Source organism: Chlorocebus sabaeus, chromosome 6 (genome assembly GCF_047675955.1).
Source record: "Chlorocebus sabaeus isolate Y175 chromosome 6, mChlSab1.0.hap1, whole genome shotgun sequence".
In the NCBI taxonomy this organism is placed as follows: domain Eukaryota; kingdom Metazoa; phylum Chordata; class Mammalia; order Primates; family Cercopithecidae; genus Chlorocebus; species Chlorocebus sabaeus.
The window spans coordinates 6,214,610-6,236,490 of NC_132909.1; the positions used below are offsets into that span (position 1 = coordinate 6,214,610).

Consider the following 21,881-nt stretch of genomic DNA (forward strand, 5'->3'; position numbering starts at 1 on the left):
GCTAGCACCTTAGTACTTCCCAAAAGAGGCAAAGGCAGAGGAGAACAAAGGAAGAGAGGAAGTAACTTGTGGAAGATTGAGAGAGGCAAAAACACTTCCAAATAAGGAAGCGGAATAGGCTGTGACCTAATGCTTGCTTGGACCAGTTCAGGCATGCCAGGGCAAATATCTAGGCTAAAATGTGGGAGCTAAGAACGCAGAGTATATTGATTTATTTATTATGATTAGCAGATACTTAAGAATATTACCACAGGTCTTTGAGTAAATTTTGCTTCTAACAGAGGTTACTATCTATTCTCAATTAGACTGGGAGGAAAGTCCCTTTGAAGAGGAACCTCTACTTATTTCATTTTCTACACTGTGTCTAGCACATTTCAATTGGCATGATGTCTTCTGGGTTCCTGGATCCAGTCACCTCTCCACATCCAATCCCCACCGAGATGCTAGTTCCCTGACTACTGAGTAGCTTTAGCTTCTCTGGTGAGACTGGATGGAGTCCACCAAGCTGAGAAAAATCGGTTTTGACTTAATTCAGTTCAACTTGTTAAGAATAAATCATCTTAGTTTCCACAAAGATGGACCATATAAGTGGACCATGTAAGTGGACCACAACTTTAAGATTCATCCTTAAATTGTGAAACATTAACTTAAAATGGGCAAGAAGCAACGCTGCTTCACAGGACAAGAAATAGTCACAAATACTCCCAAATCTGGAGAACAGACCCCGCCCACCCCTGGAGGCCCCGCTTCATCCCAGTTTCCGGTCCAGCCAAGCCCCAACTGGTCACGCCCCCTACTGGCCGGGGCCTCCCACCACCCTCTCAGGCCCTTCCCCAAGTCAGTCTCCGTCTCCGCCCAGCCCTTTCCCAGTCGCGCCCCGCCCAGGCCCCGCCCCCACACCGCCCAGTTTTTTTTCCGCGCCCCGTTTCCTGCACACCCGGAAGCAGATCGCGCTGGGGAAAGGCCACATCGCTATGAGTGTGTTTCGGTTTACCTGGATTAAACATTTGCTTCGCTTTGTCTACCTGGATTAAACGTGCACTTCGCAGTCCGCGGTTCTCCATACCCGTGACCTGGGGATCGCTACGGACCTTAAAATACCCGCAACAGCTCCATTCGTCCCAAGTAAGTCGGAGAATTGCTTCCCTTTCGGTTTAAAATCTCTCTGAGGCTGTTTCTTGCTCTCTGCCTTTCTTCCTTAAGACCATGTAGACAACATCATTCAGGTCGTTTTCCTGCTTAAAACCCTCTGCTTGGTCCCCTCGCCAAGTCTAGCCTTCGTTCGGGAGGTTCGCGCCCTCGCGACCCCCGAGCTTCTCCCTCGTCGGCCTCTGGAGGGGAGCGCCCGACGTCCGGCTCCTGAAGGAGCCGCTTCTCCTCCCAGGTCCTGGGATTCTGCAGAACTTCCCTGTCCTGAGACATCGTCCCCCGCGCCACCTTGTGTCCTCCTCACGCCGGGTCCTTCCGTTCCCCAGGCTTCCCCTTCACAGCCACTGCTTTTCCTGACTCCGTTGGGGCAGGTGACCTGAGTCTGTCTTGTGACACCTAGTGTTCTTCGTTCCCAAATGTTACTCCACTGGGAAATGTGCTGTTCCGGGAGTTGGGCATCTTATTCCTCCCCTTTCCTCCCGAATGTGTGGGTGAGAGGGATCAGGAGAGGAAAAGACGGGGAACGACGGAGCAAAAGGAAAAACTGAGAAGAGAATGAGGGAGACCCGTAAATACACGGCAAAAATGGATGATAATTTAGGGATTTGCAAAGAGCAACAGTGAAACAGAACGGTTGGAGAAAGTAGCAGGGGGAGAAAAGCAGGTAGAGAAATTTAGGAAAAAAGGGGGACCTTCAGAGAGATGAAGGGCAGCAAAATAGAGTGGGGCGGCAAAGGAGGAGGCACTGCAGACAGACAGTGGGGAGAAGGTAGAAGAGTTGGAGCCGTGGCTGACAGAGCTACGTGGTGCTGGGACTGAAACAGAGGGCAGTGAATGACAAGCAGAGTAGAGAGAACCACAGCAGGGAGGAAGCCTAGGAAGTTGGGGGTGCTAGAGAGTGGGAACAAACGAGCTGTAACAGGGAAGAGGAAATTTAACAAGGAGAGCAGAGAGGGAGCTTAGATGGGGGAAAAGAGGCAGAGATACGTGAAGATTGGGGACAATTGGAAAGATTGAGGGGAAAGAGCTACAAGAGGTGAAGTAAGTTGTGACGCATTGGGCAGAACAGACCTAAAAGAGGGAATAAAGAAAGGGGTAAAAAACAGAAAAGGAGAAAAAAAGGCGCGCAGCATGAGAGAGGGAAACACATAGCAGTGAAGAAAGTTGGGAGAGGACCCCATCCAGATGCGTGACAGTTAATTGGATGTGGATGGTGGTTGTAATATATTGATTTGTGGCTTTATACCCTGATTTAAAACATGTTTCTTTAAGTCGTACTCATGAAGATGAAAGTCACGTTTTTTTCTATAAGGCTTGTGCATTTTGTGTTTATTTTTATCAAAAGATATTTGGAATTCCTGTTTAGCCTGAGGGCAGTGATTTGATCTAGTTATTTGTGGTAACTCTCTTCTTCTCAAGGATGGAGTAGAGGATAAAGGAGGGGAGAAATGGGGCAAGAAATGACTGACTGTTACTACAAGATATGTCTTTGGTGTTTTTTTTGGCTTTGTTCTGTTTTGTTTTTTGGGGGGACAGGGTCTCTCTCTGTCTCCTAGGCTGGAGAGCAGTGGCATGATCTTGGATTCATTGCAGCTTCTACCTCCTGGCCTCAAGCAGTCTTTCCACCCCAGCCTCTCAGCGCACTGGAATTACAGATGTAAGCCACCACACCAGGCCTACGAGGTATGTCTTTGAAGGAGCATTGAAAGTCTTGGTTTTTTTTTTGTTTTTTTTTTTTGTTTGTTTGTTTGTTTTTTTTGAGACGGAGTCTTGCTCTGTAGCCCGGGCTGGAGTGCAGTGGCCGGATCTCAGCTCACTGCAAGCTCCGCCTCCCGGGTTCCCGCCATTCTCCTGCCTCAGCCTCCGGAGTAGCTGGGACTACAGGCGCCCGCCACCTCGCCCGGCTAGTTTTTTGTATTTTTAGTAGAGACGGGGTTTCACCGTGTTAGCCAGGATGGTCTCGATCTCCTGACCTCGTGATCCACCCGTCTCGGCCTCCCTAAGTGCTGGGATTACAGGCTTGAGTCTTGGTTTTTTTTGTAATGAATTTCCTTGGAAGATGTTGGGGTCTCACTGGGGCATGTGCATCATTGAAGACATCTGTTTTAGTAGATGGTGGTGCCAGTATTTGGGGGTAGGGTCATTACAGGTGTGCACCACTGTGCCCGGCTAATTTTTGTATTTTTAGTAGAGACGGGGTTTCACCACATTGGCCAGGCTGGTCTTGATCTCCAGACCTCGGGTGATCCACCCACATCGGCCTCCCAAAGTGCTGGGATTATAAGCATGAGCCACCGTGCTGGGCCTTTCCTGTTTATTTTTTAGAGTTTTTTTTTTTTCCCCCCTAAACCTGGCCCATTTCAAGGTTCAGTTTGATAATGTGGCACTTAGCACAAGAGACTTCATTCTGGCTTGGTCTGGTAGTTCGGGAGGCTGGTCCGAAACAATGGCCTTCCCACAAAAAAAAATAAGATCATGTCCTTTCCGAGGACATGGATGGAGCTGGAGGCATTATCCTTAGCAAACTAACACAAGAACAGAAAACCAAATACTGCATGTTCACACTTACAAGTGGGAGGTAAGTGATGAGAACACATGGACACATAGAGGGAAACAACACACACTGGGACCTACCTGAGAGTGGAGGGTGGGAGGAGGGAGAGGATCAGGAAAAGTAACTTGTAGATATTAGGCTTAATACCCGGATGATGAAATAATGTGTACAACAAACCCCCCTGACCCGTTTACCTATGTAACCAGCCTGCATATCCTGCACATGTACCCCTGAACTTAAAATATAAATTAAAAAAAATACTTTGGACTTCCATAAAATTTGTTTAACTGGTTATTCATTTTTCCTTCTACAGAATTACTTTAAACAGTGTTTACTGATGGTGGTGTATTGACCATTAAATGGATGCACATACACAGACCCTAAAGCCTCTAGTTTCCTTCCACTGTGCCCTAATTAAAACAAAACATACCACTAACTGTGTTTCTACCTGTAGTGAGTACGCCTCTCTGCTTCATTTAAGAGCATAATACACTACACTCTTGTTCAGAGTCTCTGTCTTCACTTCTTGCCTCCAACTGTGTCTTGAATGCGTCGGATGAAACTTTCATATCCACCATTCCACTGATAACTTTATTTTTCAGAGTCACCAGTGACCTCCCCATTTCTAAATCCAATGTATTTCATTTCCTGCTTTACTCTTTCTTTTCCGGTCAGGAGCTATTTGATTTTCTTGTCACCTCCCTGACCATTTCACACTTCTCTCTGCTGCTGTGTCCTGACTCCACATTGTTTCTCAATGTGGGAATGGCTCATGGCTTAGTCCTTGAACCTCTTCTTGTTTCTCTCCACACCCACTGTCTTTCCTCATCATCTCATCTTATGAATTTCAATACCACTGTATTAGACCATTCTTGAATTGCTATAATGAAATACTGGAGACTGGATAATTTATAAAGAAAACAGGTTTAATCGGCTCACAGTTCTGCAGGCTGCACAGGAAGCATAGCAGCATCTGCTTCTGGGGAGGCTGCAAGAAGATTCCAGTCATGGCAGGTGAAGGAGGAGCAGGCATCTCACATGGCGGGAGCAGGAGCAAGAGAGAGTCAGGGGGGAGGTGCTACACGCTTTTAAACAAGCAGATCTCGTGAGAACTCACTGTGATAAGAACAGCACCAAGAGGTGGTGCGAAACCATTCAACACAAATCCACCCTCATAATCCAACCACTTCCCACCAGGCCCCACCAGTAACACTGGGGATTACAATTCAGTGTGAGATTTGGGCCAAGGACCCAGAGCCGATCCATATCACCCACCTACCCGTCTCCATGTCCCCTGCAGACCTGTCCCCTGACTTCTAGAATTCTGTGTCCTTTTGTCCTCTTGGCTGTCTGCTCAGCCAACTAACAGGTATCTCCACCAAAAGTGACTGCCTGAACTCCCCAAGTACATTCCCCTGCGCTCCTGCACATCTCAGGTGAAGGTGACCCTATACTTCCTGGCTTTAGTTTTACATGTCAGCATATATTTGAAATAGAGAAAACATGACATTAAAAAGAAGTGCTTTAATTCATGTGATAAAGATAAGTTGTATTTACTTAAAAAGGGTGAGGAAATACATAGTTTCTTAAATTACTGTGAGCTGTGGGAGAAGAGTGTTTGAATACCTCGTCTCTACCTAGTCTGCTCCCCAGAACCTCTCTGACCTCATCTCCTCCCTGTGTCCTCCCTGCTCCCACTGCTCCAGCCACACAGGCCTCTTTCCTGTTCCTTGGGCTGAGGTTGCTTCTGCCTTAGGGCCTCTGCCTGGGCTGTCTGGCCCCTCATCTGCAGGTGCAAACATCCTTCTTCTTGAGGTCTTTGTTCTGATATCACCTTCTCCATTGGGACTTTTGTGACTCACCCTCCTCTCACCATTTAACACTCCAGCCACACCCTTGCCCCTACCCCTGGTGCATATTATGTGTCTCTGTGTTTCTTTCTGGTCCATTGTCTTCTACTGTCTACAAACTGGTAACAATGAGGCCCCGAGGGGAGAGCAGAGCTGGGAGGATGGGGCTGTGCTAGTCTTGCCCCCTTTAAGATGTACTCAACCCTGGCTTCACATTAGCATGCTGAGGCAGTTTGCAAATACATGTTTTGTGCCCTTTTACCACAGATTCCACTTCCAATAGTTAGCATGGACTCAACCTTCATATTGTTTAAGATACCGAAGTTGATTCTAATTTGTATCCAGCATTGAGCGTCAAACCTCTGTGTCCTCTGTTTCTGAGAGCTGAGCTCAGCCTGTGATCCACAGGGAGGTGAGGGGGCTGTGCTCTGTATGGGGTTTGATCAGGGATGGGTCTGTGTCCTGAAGGGAAGCATAGTCCAGCCCAGCTCCCCACTGCTGCAGGGTGTCTGGGAGGGGAGCAAGTTCTGAAGAAAAGGGTGAGATGGCTAGGCGCGGTGGCTCAAGCCTGTAATCCCAGCACTTTGGGACGCCGAAACGGGCAGATCATGAGGTCAGAGATCGAGGCCATCCTGGCTAACACGGTGAAACCCTGTCTCTACTAAAAAATACAAAAAACTAGCCGGGCGAGGTGGCAGGCGCCTGTAGTCCCAGCTACTCGGGAGGCTGAGGCAGGAGAATGGCGTAAACCTGAGAGGCGGAGCTTGCAGTGAGCCGAGATCTGGCCACTGCACCCCAGCTTGGGCGACAGAGCCAGACTCCGTCTCAAAAAAAAAAAAAAAAAAAAAAAAAGAAAAGGGTGAGAAACTCACTTGGTCTTTGTGTAGGAATATATTATTCTTGCACCCCCCGGTACAGTGGGGCTGTCTCTCCACATGCTGAGGTCTTACCTGTGGGCATGGTTGTGGCACAGAAAGGAATGTGTTGTTTCCAAGCATTAAACAACAGATTTTTGACTTTCAGATTTGACTTTTAAAGAATTAATTGTATTGACTGAGAGAGAAGCCCAAAAGAGGAAGAAGAAAGAAAAGGAGTCAAGAATGGCTCTTCCTCAGGTAAAGTGATATGCTCAGTGGATTGTTTTGTCTCCTTCCTTTTTGAAATGCAGGGCATTGGAGTTGCAAATCTCTGAGTCTGAAGTGTTCTGCCTGACACATTTGCTCGCACTCACCCATGCCTTCCCTCAGTCCCGCTCATCTGCACTTAGATTCCAGATCTCACGGTGACCCAGTGACATGAGCTTGGGAAGAGGTTGCACTGGGCATGGTCCTGGGAAGGGCTCATACCCAGACATGGATGGAGACGGGGTGTGGGTCCTGCGGTGTCAGCTTTTGGGCAGCAGAGATTGTTTACGGGCAACATCTGAATGCACTGTCAGCTCTCAGTAGACCAGGAGTAGAGAAGCTGTATGTGGTAGTCACCTGTTAATGTGTACAAATACCTTATAAATTCTGGAAAAGATGCCTTTAAGGGGAGATCTTTTCTACCTGGTTTTTTTTTTTTTTTTTTTTTTTGAGACGGAGTCTTGCTCTCTCACCCAGGCTGGAGTGCAGTGGCCGGATCTCAGCTCACTGCAAGCTCCTCCTCTCGGGTTCACGCCATTGGCCGGATCTCAGCTCACTGCAAGCTCCTCCTCTCGGGTTCACGCCATTCTCCTGCCTCAGCCTCCCGAGTAGCTGGGACTACAGGCACCCGGCACTTCGCCCGGTTAGTTTTTTTTTTTTTTTTGTATTTTTTAGTAGAGACGGGGTTTCACCGTGTTAGCCAGGATGGTCTCGATCTCCTGACCTCGTGATCCGCCCGTCTCGGCCTCCCAAAGTGCTGGGATTACAGGCTTGAGCCACCGCGCCCGGCCTCTACCTGGTTTTATGCCACATTTGAAGCTATAATGAATGAGTCACTCTTTCTAACTCCACAATCTTAATGACTGGGAATGGAATGGAAAACCTAGGTACCGACATCAGTGATAGAGGGTGTTTTATTCCATCATTGCTTTTAAAATATGAAATCAACCTGAACGTCAGATTAATTTAGCCATTCTCAGCATATCCATCCCACAGAGAACGCAGTGTTCCTGCAGGGACTCTTACCAGCAGTTGTTTTTTGTAAAATGGTTATAATTTTGCTCAGATGTAAGAGCCAAACTTTTTTGATGTCAGAGAAGATGCAGCCAAATTCTGTCATTCCACCAATTATTATTAAATATTACGTTTCTTTTATTTTAAACATCACATGATATATATATTTGTTTTGTGGTAAAAGTCCAAACAGAGATGCAATTTAGGCATTAAGAAGGGGGGATACAACATAAGCGTGATAGGGAGTAACATTTTATTATATGTGAAATTTATGTTAAATGAGATTTTAGGTGTTCTTGCCACAAAAGCAAAAAAAAAAAAAAAAAGTAACTGAGATATGGATATGTTAATTTGTTAAACTGTAGTGAGTTTTTTACTATCTATATCTTGCTATATTGTGTACCTTAAATATACACAATAAAATTTGTAAGCAAACAAGTAAAAAACAGGGCATCAAGAACACACTTTAGTTTTATAGTAAAAACAACTTACAACCTGAAAAAAGGACATCAAGGCATATATATTTAAAAGCTTTACAGAATGTGAAAGAGCTTCCAGAATGCGGTAAAAGAAAATTGAGCATAAAATGAAAATTATCTTATTTTGATTTCCACAAAATAATGAAATGTCCTCACAGTCCAAGGAATTGGAAAATGGACATATAAAGAATTTTTATTTTTTCTAGATCCTCAAAGAGAAAAAACTACATAGTAGTACCTTTTTTTTTTTAAAGAGTGGGAAATGTCATGTGTCGTCGGTGGGAGGGGACATCTTTGAACTTGGGATAGTGGGGAATCTTGCCAGATTCACCAAAGTAGGAAATGTACTATCCTAGAAGAGGCGATCACTCTTTCAATTACGCACCCGGAGGAACCCGGGTTCCTTTTCCCTGTCACATCCTCCACCATGTGTCATGTTTCATTGAGGAGCTACAGTGGTAAGTTCTGTGGCAAGAGTCAGTGAGAGGTGTCAAGATGCATTTACACGTCATTGTGGGTTTTTAGAAAATGATTTTTCAGTGAATGTTCTGCTGTATTTTGCAAGTTTTGGAAATGTACATGTTTTTTATGTTAATAAACATTAATAGCTTGTTTTGCATCCTCTTTGGAGCAATTTCTTAATGAAGACATGGATCTTCTACAATTTTTCACTTTTGCAAAAAATGTCACCGTGGCTGCTTCTGTGCATGCTGTCTTCACCACAAGTGTGTGAGGGTTACTTCACTGGCAGTTCAAAGAATGTTTGCTGCTTTTAGGACGGTATACCACAAAAGCAAAAATAATTTTATGTTTGTTTTATCTTTTGGAAGCCCTGGCTCACGGTGTGATTATAAAATATGAAGTTTCTTGAAAATCTAATGTTTCTTGCTTACATTTTCTTTGCATGAATTTTTTTTGATTGAATCTTTAATTTGAATTTTTGTGTATATCTTTTTGTAGATTATATTTGATTGCTTTTAAAGTTTCAGATTATAAATGTCATAATAGGTTTATATGAAGATTGGCAAACCTCTCCATTTCTTTCCAAAATTTTGTTGGTTCTTTTTTTTTATACAACAGTCACATTTTATTAAATTCCCACATACTTCGTTTGTGTTTGAATGACTGTGAATTTTTACAGTTGCAGTTCTTGTCACCACATCTTCCAGTAAGAATTGAGTTTGTCAGTCAGTGATTATATCTTTATTATGTCTTTCAGTAAAGCTTGTTTGTTTGCTTACAGTTCAGTAATGTTAGGTATATTCACATTATTTATTGGGCTTTCAGAATATATATGTTCTTGGTGCTTGATGGTTTCCCCTTATGCTCTCTTTGTTTTTCTTTATTTTTTATAGTTTTTGTTTTCTTCCCTGTCAAAATCCCTTTTGAGTTCACTTATTCCTTCTTCTGCCTGATTAAGTCTGCTATTGAACTCATCTAGTGAATTTTTCAACTCAGTTATTGTATTTTTAGGTATACTTTTTTTCTTTCTTTCTTTTGTTTTGTTTTCAGGCAGGGTTTCACTCTTTCCCAGGCTGGACTGCAGTGGCACAATCTTGGATCACTGCATCCTCTGCCTCCCGAGTTCAAATGAACCTCCCACTTCAGCCTCCTGAGTAATTGGGACTACAGGCGTGCACCATCACGCCTGCCTAATTTTTGTACTCTTTGTAGAGATCGGATTTTGCCATGTTGCCCTGGCTGGTCTCGGAACTCCTGGGCTTAAGCAATTCTCCCACCTTGGCCTCCCAGAGTGTTGGGATTACAGGCATGAGCCACGGTGCCCAGCCTCAGAATTTCTTTTTGGTTCTTTTTTATAGCTTCTATGTGTGTTGATACTCTTCTTTGCATGCATAGTTCATATAGTTTTCCTGATTTCGTGAGCTTGTCTGTGTGTGCTGTCTTTTAACTCATTGAGCATTCTTGTGGCTATTATTTCAAATTCTTTGGTAATTCACATACAGTCAGCCCTCTGCATTCATGGCTCATGTAGCCACAGATGGAACCAACTATGAACTACAAATAGCCAGAAAAAAATGGATGGTTTCAAGGAACATGTATGGTCCTTTTTTTCTTGTCATTATTTCCTAAACAATGCAGTATAACAACTACTTACGTAGCATTTACGTTGTATTAGCTATTATGAGTAGAGATGATTTAAATCATATGGGAAGATATAGGTAGGTTATATGCAAATATTATGCCTTTTTATATAAGGGACTTCAGTATCCATAGATTTGGTCTTCTTAGGGAATCTTGGAACCAATCCCCTGCATATACTGAGGGTGGTCCCCATTTCTTTTTAGTTCTTCAAAGCCATGATGTAAATCACCGTTTCTTTAGTGTAAGTTTATAGAGACTTAATTGGTTTCTTTTTACAGACCGTATTTTCCTGTTTCTTTGTAAGCTTTCTTATCTTCTTTTGGCACTTCAGTATTTGAAAAATCATCTACCTTCCCAGTTTTCGGTGGTTGCTTTGTTCAGGGAGGACACTGCAGTCAACTCAACTAGATTCTGGAGACCTTCCACACCTTTTCTGGCTGGGGATTTTGTCCTCTCTGGGCCTTTGCTTGTCATCTCTTCATTGAAAATGTTTGCTGGTTTCTACCCAGAAGCTCCCCTGTTGTCTCTCTTTGGTATTGCAGACTTGGGTGCTACAGTAAGCTGTAGTACTAGATCTTCACTTAGTGTTTGTCTGTGTTACTGCACACACTGGTTTATGTAAATCATCCTTTTTCTCAGTGGCCCCTAACCTTTCACCTTGTTCTTGTCAGTGCTTCTATTCAGTAAGAGAGAAACCAGCCCATCAGTTGGTCATCTGAAAAGTGAGGATGTTGGACAGATATTCTGCTCCTTTCCATCCCCTAGATGATCTTGGGAGTTGTGGGTTTCTTTTCTGTTACCCCTGCATGGCAGGGGCTGGGCCTCTGTCGAGTGGATGCTTCAGATTTTCCTTCAGAGCTTCTATACTGTTTGCTTTATGTTGGCCTGAGGTGTAGAAACCTCGTAACCGTTTTGTGGATTTATCCCCGAGGCAATTAGTCTATGAATTGTTGTTAAAATCATTTCACTGTGGTGACTGGAGAGTTTGGGGATTCTTGTTCCTTTATCTTGCTGACATCACTCAGTATAGTTTTACAATTTGTTCACAGAATTCTGAAAATGTTTTGTACTTAAGTGCCATGGTATATATGCTAATGAAAATTTAGAAGTGTGTGTGTGTGTTGCTGTTGTTGTTGTTTTTAAATTAGTGTACTAAAGTAGGAAGATTACTTCAGTATATTATTAGTTTGTATACTTAAATATTCTTTTTCTGGGTTGCAATCATGTTATCTCTCTTTTTTTTTTTTCTTCTGAGATGGAATTTCGCTCTTGTTGCCCAGGAGCGAATCATGAGATTTCCCAGCCAGCAGAATCCTGAGAAATACATTTCTATTGTTCATAAATTAGTCTCTTTTATTTTGTTATAGCTGCACAGAAAGACTAGGACATATTGTGTTATGTAACTGTTGGATTCTGTTGATTCAACTCTAATTTTTAGACATCTGGGTTCAGGTGCTTGTTGCGCTGTTGGCAGGTTGTTGACCAAGGCGAGTTTCTTAGCCTGTCTGTGACACAGTTGTCTTCTAGTAAGATGGGAAGAAATATTTCTGTCCTAGGTTATTATGTCATCATTTGAGTTAGAACATGTAAAGCGTTTGGAGTAAAGCGCGGTACATGGGGAGTGTTCCAAAACTTTAGTCCTTGCTGTTGCTCTTGTCATCAGTTTTTAGTTTCTGACCTTTCTTTAAAGCCACTAAGAACACTGTCATCTCTGAAGACACCACTTGTATTCTAGCTCATCTGGACACCTCACTTGGTGTAACAAATATAATATCTAAAACTTTCATAGGAATAACCATGTGTTTATTTCTTATTTTGTCCGCAGAAGTGAGAAATGTGCACTGATTTAGATAAAATCCTAATCTCCTATTGAATTTTATAAAACCCAAAATTAGGGACACATAATTATCTCACAGATGCTTTTAATGGATATGTCAAAACACACACTTCAATCAAATTGATGTGACAGTTCTTTCCTCTTCTCGTTTTATGTAAAGATAAGAGCTCACCCATTGCTCATATTAAAATGTGTTTTTCATTTCAGGGATCTTTGACATTCAGGGATGTGGCCATAGAATTCTCTCAGGAGGAGTGGAAATGCCTGGACCCTATTCAGAAAGCTTTATACAGGGATGTGATGTTGGAGAACTACAGGAACCTGGGCTTCCTGGGTGAGGATAATTTTCCTCTAGAAGTTAGGATCTTCCCTTGTGCATTTTTGTACTTTCCTTATTGTGTTTCTTGGGAGGCCCTACATTATTTGACAGAGATTGAAGCCTTGTTGATTCACAAATAAAAAGCTTCGTGGATGTTCTGCTTCCTTCTTTGTACGTTAGTGGTGGTTCCAGAGCTGAGGTACATATAAAACCTTATGGCAGAGTTAATATATCCAATTCCCTGTTCCTGTTTTCTATCCCTGTGGTGTTTTTTTTTTTTTTTTTTGTTTTTTTTTTTTTTGACACAGTCTCAGTCTGTCACCCAGGCTGGAATGCAGTGGTGTGATCTCGGCACACTGCAACCTTAGCTTTTTGGGATCAAGCCATCCTCCCACCTTAGCCTCCCAAGTAGCTGGGACTATGGGTGTGCAACACCATGCCCAGGTAGAGACAGGGTTTCACTCTGTTGCCCAGGCTGATCTTGAACTCCTGTGCTGAAGCCATCTTCCTGTCTTGGCCTCCGAAACTGCTGAGATTACAGGCTTGAGCCAGTACGCTTGGCCTATCCCTGTGTTTTTGATTTAGTATTTCTTGGGAGAGAGCTAGATATCTGCATCTTATAGGGTTCCCTAAACATTCAGAAGGAGGCAATCAATGGATGAGTTTGTGAAATATTTTGTAGATTCAGCTGCAGTGTTTCCTCTTCTACCTAAACATTAGACTGGGTTCTGGAAAAACCATGGGACATCTTCTTTCTTTTTTTTATAAGCAGGACTCTGTCTTCCTGACCTGAATATTATCTCCATGTTGGAGCAAGGGAAAGAGCCCTGGACTGTGGTGAGCCAAGTGAAAATAGCAAGGAACCCAAATTGGGGAGAATGCATGAAAGGCGTGATCACAGGTAAGAGCTCAGATGGGCACAATGGAAGCAGCATGATGAAATTGTGTGTGTAAAACTCTGCAAGTGGGAGAGTTCTGTGGGGAAACAAATTTGATTTTCTGTGAGCTCCGAAATTTTTCTTTCCTGCTTATCACTTTGCTCTCCAGACACGTATAAGTTTACCTTTTCACTCTCCACGGGTTGCTGCAGCTCAAACAGAGTAAAGGACAAGACTGTTATGGTGAACCACAGTGTCATCTGAATTCTCTGAACTCTGATGCTTTGACTCTGTGGCATGGGAAGGGCCTTTTCAAAGAAGTCTCTTTCCTGTGTGGTCTCTCCTCCTGTTCTTGGTTCCATCTGATCCTCAGTTCTCTGATCCATATAGATTAGAGCTCCATAGTCCTGATGCCTGGAGCTTTTCTGGTTCCACCTCATTTCGTATACTTGAAAGTGCTGGTCAGGAGATGGGGAAATATTGGTTGCCCTTCCTTTGAAGCTGGGGTCCTAGAACTGCACGGGACTGTCTTCAGCCCTCTGCCTGTTCAGGTCCCTCAGCCATTTTCTTAGTTCTTCTTTGGACACTCTTCTTGGGTTTGTGACAGGGGAATGAGTTGGGTCTCCTGAGATGGTTACATAGAAGAATTGTAAAGACAGTTGACACAAAGATCCTCTCTTTATTCTTAGTCCTACACAGGGAGCGTATCTCTGTCTTCACACTCTTAGTTTGGGATCTGTGGACAGAGCAGAGTCTCATTTCAAGATCCCTCACAATCCAGCTCCTGTGTTTTTCTCTGTCTTGTTTATGCCTTGGCTATTTCTGATCTTACATTCTCTTTTATGTTTGTGTGATTTTTTTTGCCTCTGAGACTTGCTTTGAATAAACACATTTCTAGGGTCTGACATTTTATCCTTTTTTCCTGCTGTGATAACCCGTCTTGGGGTTATGAATATCTTGTGGACTATCTTATGGAGTGGGTTTACTGCGTAAGAGAAAATTTTTGAAGGAGAGCACTTTGAGTAATGAGTTTTTTTTGTTTTTTTTTTTTGAGAGGGAGTCTGAGTCTGGCTCTGTGGCCCAGGCTGGGGTGCAGTGGCCGGATCTCAGCTCACTGCAAGCTCCGCCTCCCGGGTTTACGCCATTCTCCTGCCTCAGCCTCCCGAGTAGCTGGGACTACAGGCGCCTGCCACCTCGCCCGGCTAGTTTTTTTGTATTTTTTAGTAGAGACGGGGTTTCACCATGTTAGCCAGGCTGGTCTCGATCTCCTGACCTCGTGATCCGCCCGTCTCGACCTCCCAAAGTGCTCGGATTACAGGCTTGAGCCACCGCGCCCGGCCGAGTAATGAGTTTTAACATCATCTTGCTACATACAGATGTGACTATTAAAGTCAGAGTAGAATGATCAGCATTTATCATGATATTCAGATAGCATCACAAGAGCCTGGTTTCTGAGAAATGTCACAAAAGTATCTCTCAAGGGTACTGTGGTAATGTTGATCTCATATGCTAATGGTCCTCTTTTTTGAGCTAGCAGTGAATGGTGTAGGAATTTCTCCCATGCTGGGCGCGGTGGCTCATGCCTGTAATCTCAGCACTTTTGGAGGCTGAGGCGGGTGGATCACCTGAGGTTAGGAGTTCTAGACCAGCTGGCTAACTTGGTGAAACCCCGTCTCTACTAAAAATACAAAAATTAGCTGGGCGTGGTGGCAGGTGCCTGTAATCCCAGCTACTCAGGGGGCTGAGGCAGGAGAATCACTTGAACCCGGGAGGCGGAAGTTGTGAGCCGAGATTGCGCCATCGCGCTCCAGCCTGGGGGACGAGCTGGGGGACGAGAACAAGACTTCATCTCAAAAAAAAAAAAAAAGAGGAATTTCTCTCAGGGAGAACATTGTCCAAGTTTACAGCTTCACCTCTGCAGGGTGGTTGCCTGAACCACTGCTCATGTCACACGTTTCTTCCCCAGTATTTTTGTTTACAGTGAGTATGACTTTGATCTTGAGGAAGCTAATGAAGTTGAATGAGGCTTATTTTTTTTAAGTCCACAAAGTTCGTTTTAAGCAGCCGTTGCTTTCATCTGATGCATTTTCATGTATTATAGATGAACTTTGTTTTTATCTATGTAACGATCAGTTCCATAGTTTTGAGGATACTCAGTTTTCTTTGTTTTATGTTTCTATGTGTGGTAGTGTTGTGTTGGGGAATGCATATTGTTTTATGTATTTTACAAGATTTCCTTCTCTAGTACAGATGGTATAGCTCAGCAGCAGTTTCCCTAAAACTTACACAAACTCCATAGTGTTGTGTTGGCAGTTTCAGTTATTGCTTTTACTTCTGTTTCACCTGACTTCATTCCTACTATGAAAGTATATGTTTGTCAATTAAATTGATTACAGTTTTTAAGTTGGAAATTTTTAATATCTTGAACATAATTTTTAAAGTTACTGTCTTAGTTGTGGAAATACCATTTAATAGATTGATCATTTTTTGTTATATGACATACATTGCTTTTCTGTAATAAGTTTCAGTTTCCTAAATATAGCTTGCTGAGTGTTCAAATTGCACTGTTTTTTTCTTTCTTGGAACAAATGCTATATTATAATGACTATTCTTCTGTCTATATTCATGTCCGTCATGTTATACTGAATCATTATTTAAAAATCTAACTTTATTTTACACTTAACCCATTTCTTACACTTCAGGGACTTCTCTACTATTTATAAAACCTATATATTTTTTTCATGATGCTCAAGCAGTGAAGAATAAATTCTCTTAAAAAACTTGTATTGGGCCAGGAGCAATGGCTCATGCCTGTAATCCCAGCACTTTGGGAGGCCGAGGCAGGCGGATCATTTTGAGGTCTGAGGTCAGGAGTTCAAGACCAGCCTGACCAACATGGTGAATCCGTTTCTACTAAAAATACAAAAAAATTAGCCAGGCGTGGTGGTGCATGCATGTAATCTCAGCTAGTTGGGAGGCTGAGACACGAGAATTTCTTGAACCCAGGAGACAGACGTTGCATTGAGCTGAGATCGCGCCACTGTACTTTAGCCTGGGTGACAGAGCAAGACTCTGTCCCTAAAAAAAAAAGAAAAAATAAATAAACTTGTATTTTGTCCAGAAAAGTTTTTCCTATATTTTCTTCTAGAATTTTTGTAGCTTGAAGTCTTACATGTAAGTCTTTATTCATCTTGAATTAATTTTTGTATATGATGAGAGATAGGAGTCCAGTTTCATTCTTCTGTTTATGGCTAGCCAGTTTTTCTAGCATCCTTGTTGAATAGAATGTCTTTTCCCAATTGTTTTTGTTGACTATAAAAGATCAGTTGGGGCCGGGCGCGGTGGCTCAAGGCTGTAATCCCAGCACTTTGGGAGGCCGAGACGGGCGGATCACGAGGTCAGGAGATCAAGACCATCCTGGCTAACACGGTGAAACCCCGTCTCTACTAAAAATACAAAAAACTAGCCGGGCGAGGTGGCGGGCGCCTGTAGTCTCAGCTACTCGGGAGGCTGAGGCAGGAGAATGGCGTAAACCCGGGAGGCGGAGCTTGCAGTGAGCTGAGATCCGGCCACTGCAGTCCAGCCCGGGATACAGAGCAAGACTCCGTCTCAAAAAAAAAAAAAAAAAAAAAAAAAAAAAAAAAAAAAAAAGATCAGTTGGTTGTAGGTGTGTGGCTGTATTTCTGGGTTTCCTATTCTGTTTCATTGGATATCTTTCTATTTTAATGTTAGCATTTATATCTATAGATTTTCTGTCTTAGCACTTTTTTCTGCATTCACAAGTCTTGGTATGTTCTATTTTCATTTTCCTTTGTTTTGAGATTTTTTAAAATTTCCCTTGTGATTTCTAATTTGACATATTGGCTGTTTAAGAGTATGGTTTTATTTGTTTTTGTTTTTGTTTTTTGAGATGGAGTTACGCTCTTATTGTCCAGGCTGGAGTGTAGTGGTGCAATCTCAGCTCACTGTAACCTCCACTTCCTGGGTTCAAGCGATTCTCCTGCCTCAGCCTCCCGAGTAGCTGGGATTACAGGTGTCTGCCACCACGCCTGGGTTTCACTATGTTGGCCAGGCTGATCTCAAACTCCTGACCTCAGGTGATCCACCTGCCTCAGCCACCCAAATTGCTGGGATTACAGGTGTGAGCCACCACACTGGCCTAAGAGTATGTTGTTTCCACATATTTGTTGATAATCTAATTTTCTTTCTTGATCTCTAGTTTTATTTTATTATGATGGGATAAGTTATGCTTTATGATTTTAGTCTTTAAAAAGTTTTAAAAATTTTTTCTTTTCCAATATTTTTTTTTTTTGAAAAATGTTTCATGTGCAGTTCTGAAAAATTTGTATTGTGCTATTTTTGGATGTTGTGTTATGCATATATAGGTTAGGTTCAATTTGATATATAGTTTAGGTTCTCTAGTTCCTTATTATCCTATTTATAAGTAAAAATAGGCCATTGAAGTCTCTTATTATTACTGTGAAACTACTTCTCCCTTTAGTTGTATTAATTTTGCTTCACATATTGAGGATTGCTATATTAGGCACATATTATTATATCTTCCTAGTTAATTAACCTTTTAATCATTATATAATGCCCTTCTTTGTCTCGTTTTGACATAAAGTCTATTTCATCTGACATCAGTTTAGCCACTGCTGATGTCTTTCTGTTACCATTTATAGGGGATATCTTTTTTTCATCGCTTCAATTCAGCCTACGTATATCCTTTGAATTAAAATGAGTATTTTTTGGATAGTGTGTAGCTGAAGCCAGTTTTAGAAATTCATTCAGCCAGTCTCTGTCTTCAGACTGTGGAGTATAAACCACTTACATTTAATGTAATAACTGATAGAAAAGGACTTATATTGCCATTTTGTTAAGTATTTTCTGTGTCTCTTTTAGATTTTTTTGTTCTGTTTCTCTTACTGCCTTTGTTTTCATATAGCTGATTTTTTTTTTCCTGAAATGGTTTTACTTCCATGGTGTGTGTCTTCTATACATTCTTTGTGGTTACCATTGCAATTACAGAAAACATGTTTGATTTATAACATCCTATTTTAAACTAATAACAGCTTAACTTCAATTACATACAAAAATGACTTTTTTACAGATCTGCTTCCATGTTGTGTTTTGTCTTTTTTTTTTTTTTCCTTTTTGTGGAGAATGGGGTCTCGCTATATTACCCAGGCAGGTCTTGAACTCCTGGGCTCAAGCTATCCTCCTGCCTCTGCCTCCTTGAGAGCTGGGATTACAGGCGTGAGCCACCACGCCTGGCCTCCATGTTGTGTTTTGATATCCCAGTTGCTTTCATCGTATATACTGTGTCTCCATTGACATATATTTCAACCTTGACAAGAGTCTCCTGCTTTCTTTGTTTTCTCAAATCTTCGCCTGTTGTGCTGGGGTCCTCATTCTGCACTCCATGTCTCCTTAACATTCTTGTACTATCAATAAAGTTTTATGGTATCTTTATGTGTGTGTACGAAATGAATTCATCCATCTCCTCTTCATGGCAGTTTTCAAGTTTTTTCTTAAGGACTGAATTATAAGAACAGTCTTTCACATATCTCCTGATAGGTAGGGTTGTTGAGCATATACCTGGAAACAGAACTCATGGGACATTCAATTTGATAAATCTCATAGCAAATATTATAGAGACATAATCTGTTTTCTTCCCATATCATCATACCACCTCCTTTTTGTCTTTCCTTGTTGTCCTGCACCCATAGTGTATTTCTCACATTTAAGTATTAGTACAATGCTACTTCTACATTAGTTTCTCTTTTCTTCCAAAGCCAGGATTTTAGCTGTTTCTTGTGCAATTACATTCCCACAGCTCTGCAAGCACACAAACTTTGCTGCCCCATGCTTATTACTCCTTGCTCTCCCAGCTTGCCCTTTCTCCTCCTGGGCCTTTCCTAACATATTACTTTGGTGCAGATGGACTACCCAGTTACTGCCTAGCATATTAATTTTATACTTCCATTATTGCAGAACTCCCTCACCTCCTATGCTACTCTTATTCTGTAAGGGGTCACCCCTACTCATTTACTTGACCACTGTCTGATAACACTGCCTAAATCAATATGTGCAGGGGATGATGACTCAGAAACAGTTCGTTATTCATGACGGATGGCTGAATAATGCTTTTGGCAACACAACATTGCAGGGAGCTGAAGGTCCATGGGACGTGACCAACTCAGCATTCCACTGGAGGCTATATGATCAAACAGCAAATTGTTTATCATGAATGCAGGATATGGGCAAACTCATGACTGCTCCTGCTGACAGAAGTTTTGCTGGAGGCAATCACTCCCTGGCGCCAAGGTTATCTACTGTGATATCTAGAGCCTGTTGTTTGAGGAATGCAGTCTTGCAAACCTACTTTGGGCTGAGCAGCTGACCCCTTCTTCCACCCTCCTTCTCACTATCTCTCTTGCTTAGTAAATACAGAGGGCTGTGTAAAGCTCAGGGCCCTTGTCCACTAGAGGCAAGGTGCCCCCTGACCCCTTCTTCTAAATATACTCTTTTGTCTCTTGTCTTTTATTCCCGCATTTGCCCCCTTTGTTCAGTTCCCCTAGGTCCATGTGGGTTACATAGTGGCACCCCGAACAGCAACAGAATCAGGTGCTCTACACAAAATGGCTCTTGAATTATTTCTATACTCTTGATATTTGGGTTGACCTGTTATCTGCACTGCTTGTTTGGGAGTTGTTTTTAAAAACAAGTTTGATCTTGCAACCCAGGTTCTCATATCTTACTTTCTTTGTAAATTGGGTATAGATACATAAATCCTGTGGGCATATTTAGTGTGCTTGTTTGTTAAATAATGATAACTTACCTAAAGACTTTTTAAACAAGTTAATGCTGTTAGCTAGCTTAGAATATTGCATGTTTTATAGTAAAGACTCACAAATTTGTTTAATAACGTATATCAACATTGTTTCATGTTTATAATGAGATAGCATATTGGCTTTACCTTAGTCAGCATGGCTAGCTATATCAGATACCATAGATAGGATGGTTTAAACAGCAGAAATTGACTTTTCACAGATCTAGGTGGTGCAAAGTTCAACATGTCAGAGCCAGCCACTTTGGTTCTTGGTGTGGGCTTTTTTCTGGTGTGCCATGGCTGACTCTTTTTGTGTTCTCATGTGGCAGAAAGATTGCCATGCAAAAAACAGAAGCTTTTTCACATCTCTTCTAATTGCATTCCTGAAGTTCTATGCACCATCCTGACGTAATTGCCACCCAAAGACCACACTTCCAAATACTATATCACATTGAGGATGGGACCTTAACATAGGAATTTTGGCAGACATAAGTCTTTATATCAGAGCAGTCTACATTGTATCTGTAAATTTTCATTTTGCAGTTTGTTCCAAACAGTGTTGTATTTTATCTTAGTTCATACATTTTCCAAGTGCAATCTCTGTATCATACATGTTTTGTGGCCAATGAACTGGATAATTAAAGACAATGAACAGGACTGGGTACAGTGGCTCATGCCTGTAATCCCAGCACTTTGGGAGGCAGAGGTGGGCAGATTGTTTGAGCTCAGGAGTTCCAGACCAGCCTGGGCAACATGGCAAAACCTCATCTCTACCAAAACTACAAAAAAATTAACCGAGCATGATGGCGTGCATCTATCTGTGGTCTCAGCTCTCAGGAGGCTGAGGTTGGAGGATCGCTTGAGCCTGTGAGCTGGAGGTTGCAGTGAGGTGAGATCATGCCAGTGCACTCCAGCCTGGGTGAGAGAGTGAGACTCCATCTCAACCAAAAGCAAAAAAAGACAGTGAATACATAGGGAGTTGCTCTATTGTTTGTTACATAGTTGTAGGCACGAAATCATAATTGGAATTTCTGATTTCCTTTCCCAAGTTTTATTCTTTTTTTGAGGCAGTCTCTCTCTGTCGCCCAAGCTGAAGTGCAGTGTCGCAATCTTGACTGACCGCATCCTCCCCCTTATAGGTTTATGTGACTCTCGTGCTTCAGCCTCCTGAGTAGTTGGGATTACAGGCACGCACCATCACACTTGGCTAATTTTTTATATTTTTAGTAGAGACGAAGTTTCACCATGTTGGCCTGGCTAGTCTCGAACTCTTTTTTTTTTTTTTTTTTTTGAGGCGGAGTCTCGCTCTGTTGCCCAGGCTGGAGTGCAGTGGCCAGATCTCGGCTCACTGCAAGCTCCGCCTCCCGGGTTTACGCCATTCTCCTGCCTCAGCCTCCGGAGTAGCTGGGACTACAGGCGCCCGCCACCTCGCCCGGCTAGTTTTTTGTATTTTTTAGTAGAGATGGGGTTTCACTGTGTTAGCCAGGATGGTCTTGATCTCCTGACCTCGTGATCCGCTCGTCTCGGCCTCCCAAAGTGCTGGGATTACAGGCTTGAGCCACCGTGCCCAGCCTAGTCTCGAACTCTTGGCCTCAAGTGATCTGCCTGCCTTGTCCTCTCAAAATGCTGGGATTATAGGTCTGAGTCACCATACCTGTTCCCTTGTTTTTTTTTTTTTTTTGAGATGGAGTCTTGCTCTGTCGCCCAGACTGGAGTACAGTGGCGAAATCTCGGCTCACTGC

At 42.6% G+C, this 21,881-nt stretch overlaps 1 protein-coding gene across 5 annotated transcripts in view; it reads left to right on the plus strand.

The window, feature by feature from the left end:
- The first annotated feature begins 919 nt into the window (after positions 1 to 919).
- The window catches only part of ZNF841 (zinc finger protein 841), a 28,527-nt gene continuing 7,565 nt past the window's right edge, over positions 920 to 21,881 (plus strand). The window contains exons 1-5 of one of the 5 annotated variants that reach the window (XM_073016085.1): positions 920 to 2,832; positions 5,821 to 5,965; positions 6,577 to 6,668; positions 12,318 to 12,444; positions 13,199 to 13,330. In XM_073016085.1, the coding sequence (XP_072872186.1) occupies positions 6,654 to 6,668; positions 12,318 to 12,444; positions 13,199 to 13,330 (274 nt within the window). In that variant the 5' untranslated portion in view covers positions 920 to 2,832; positions 5,821 to 5,965; positions 6,577 to 6,653. The remainder of the gene's footprint in view (positions 2,833 to 5,820; positions 5,966 to 6,576; positions 6,669 to 12,317; positions 12,445 to 13,198; positions 13,331 to 21,881) is intronic. The other 4 variants (XM_073016084.1, XM_037991385.2, XM_073016083.1 and 1 more) reach the window with 4 other exon arrangements.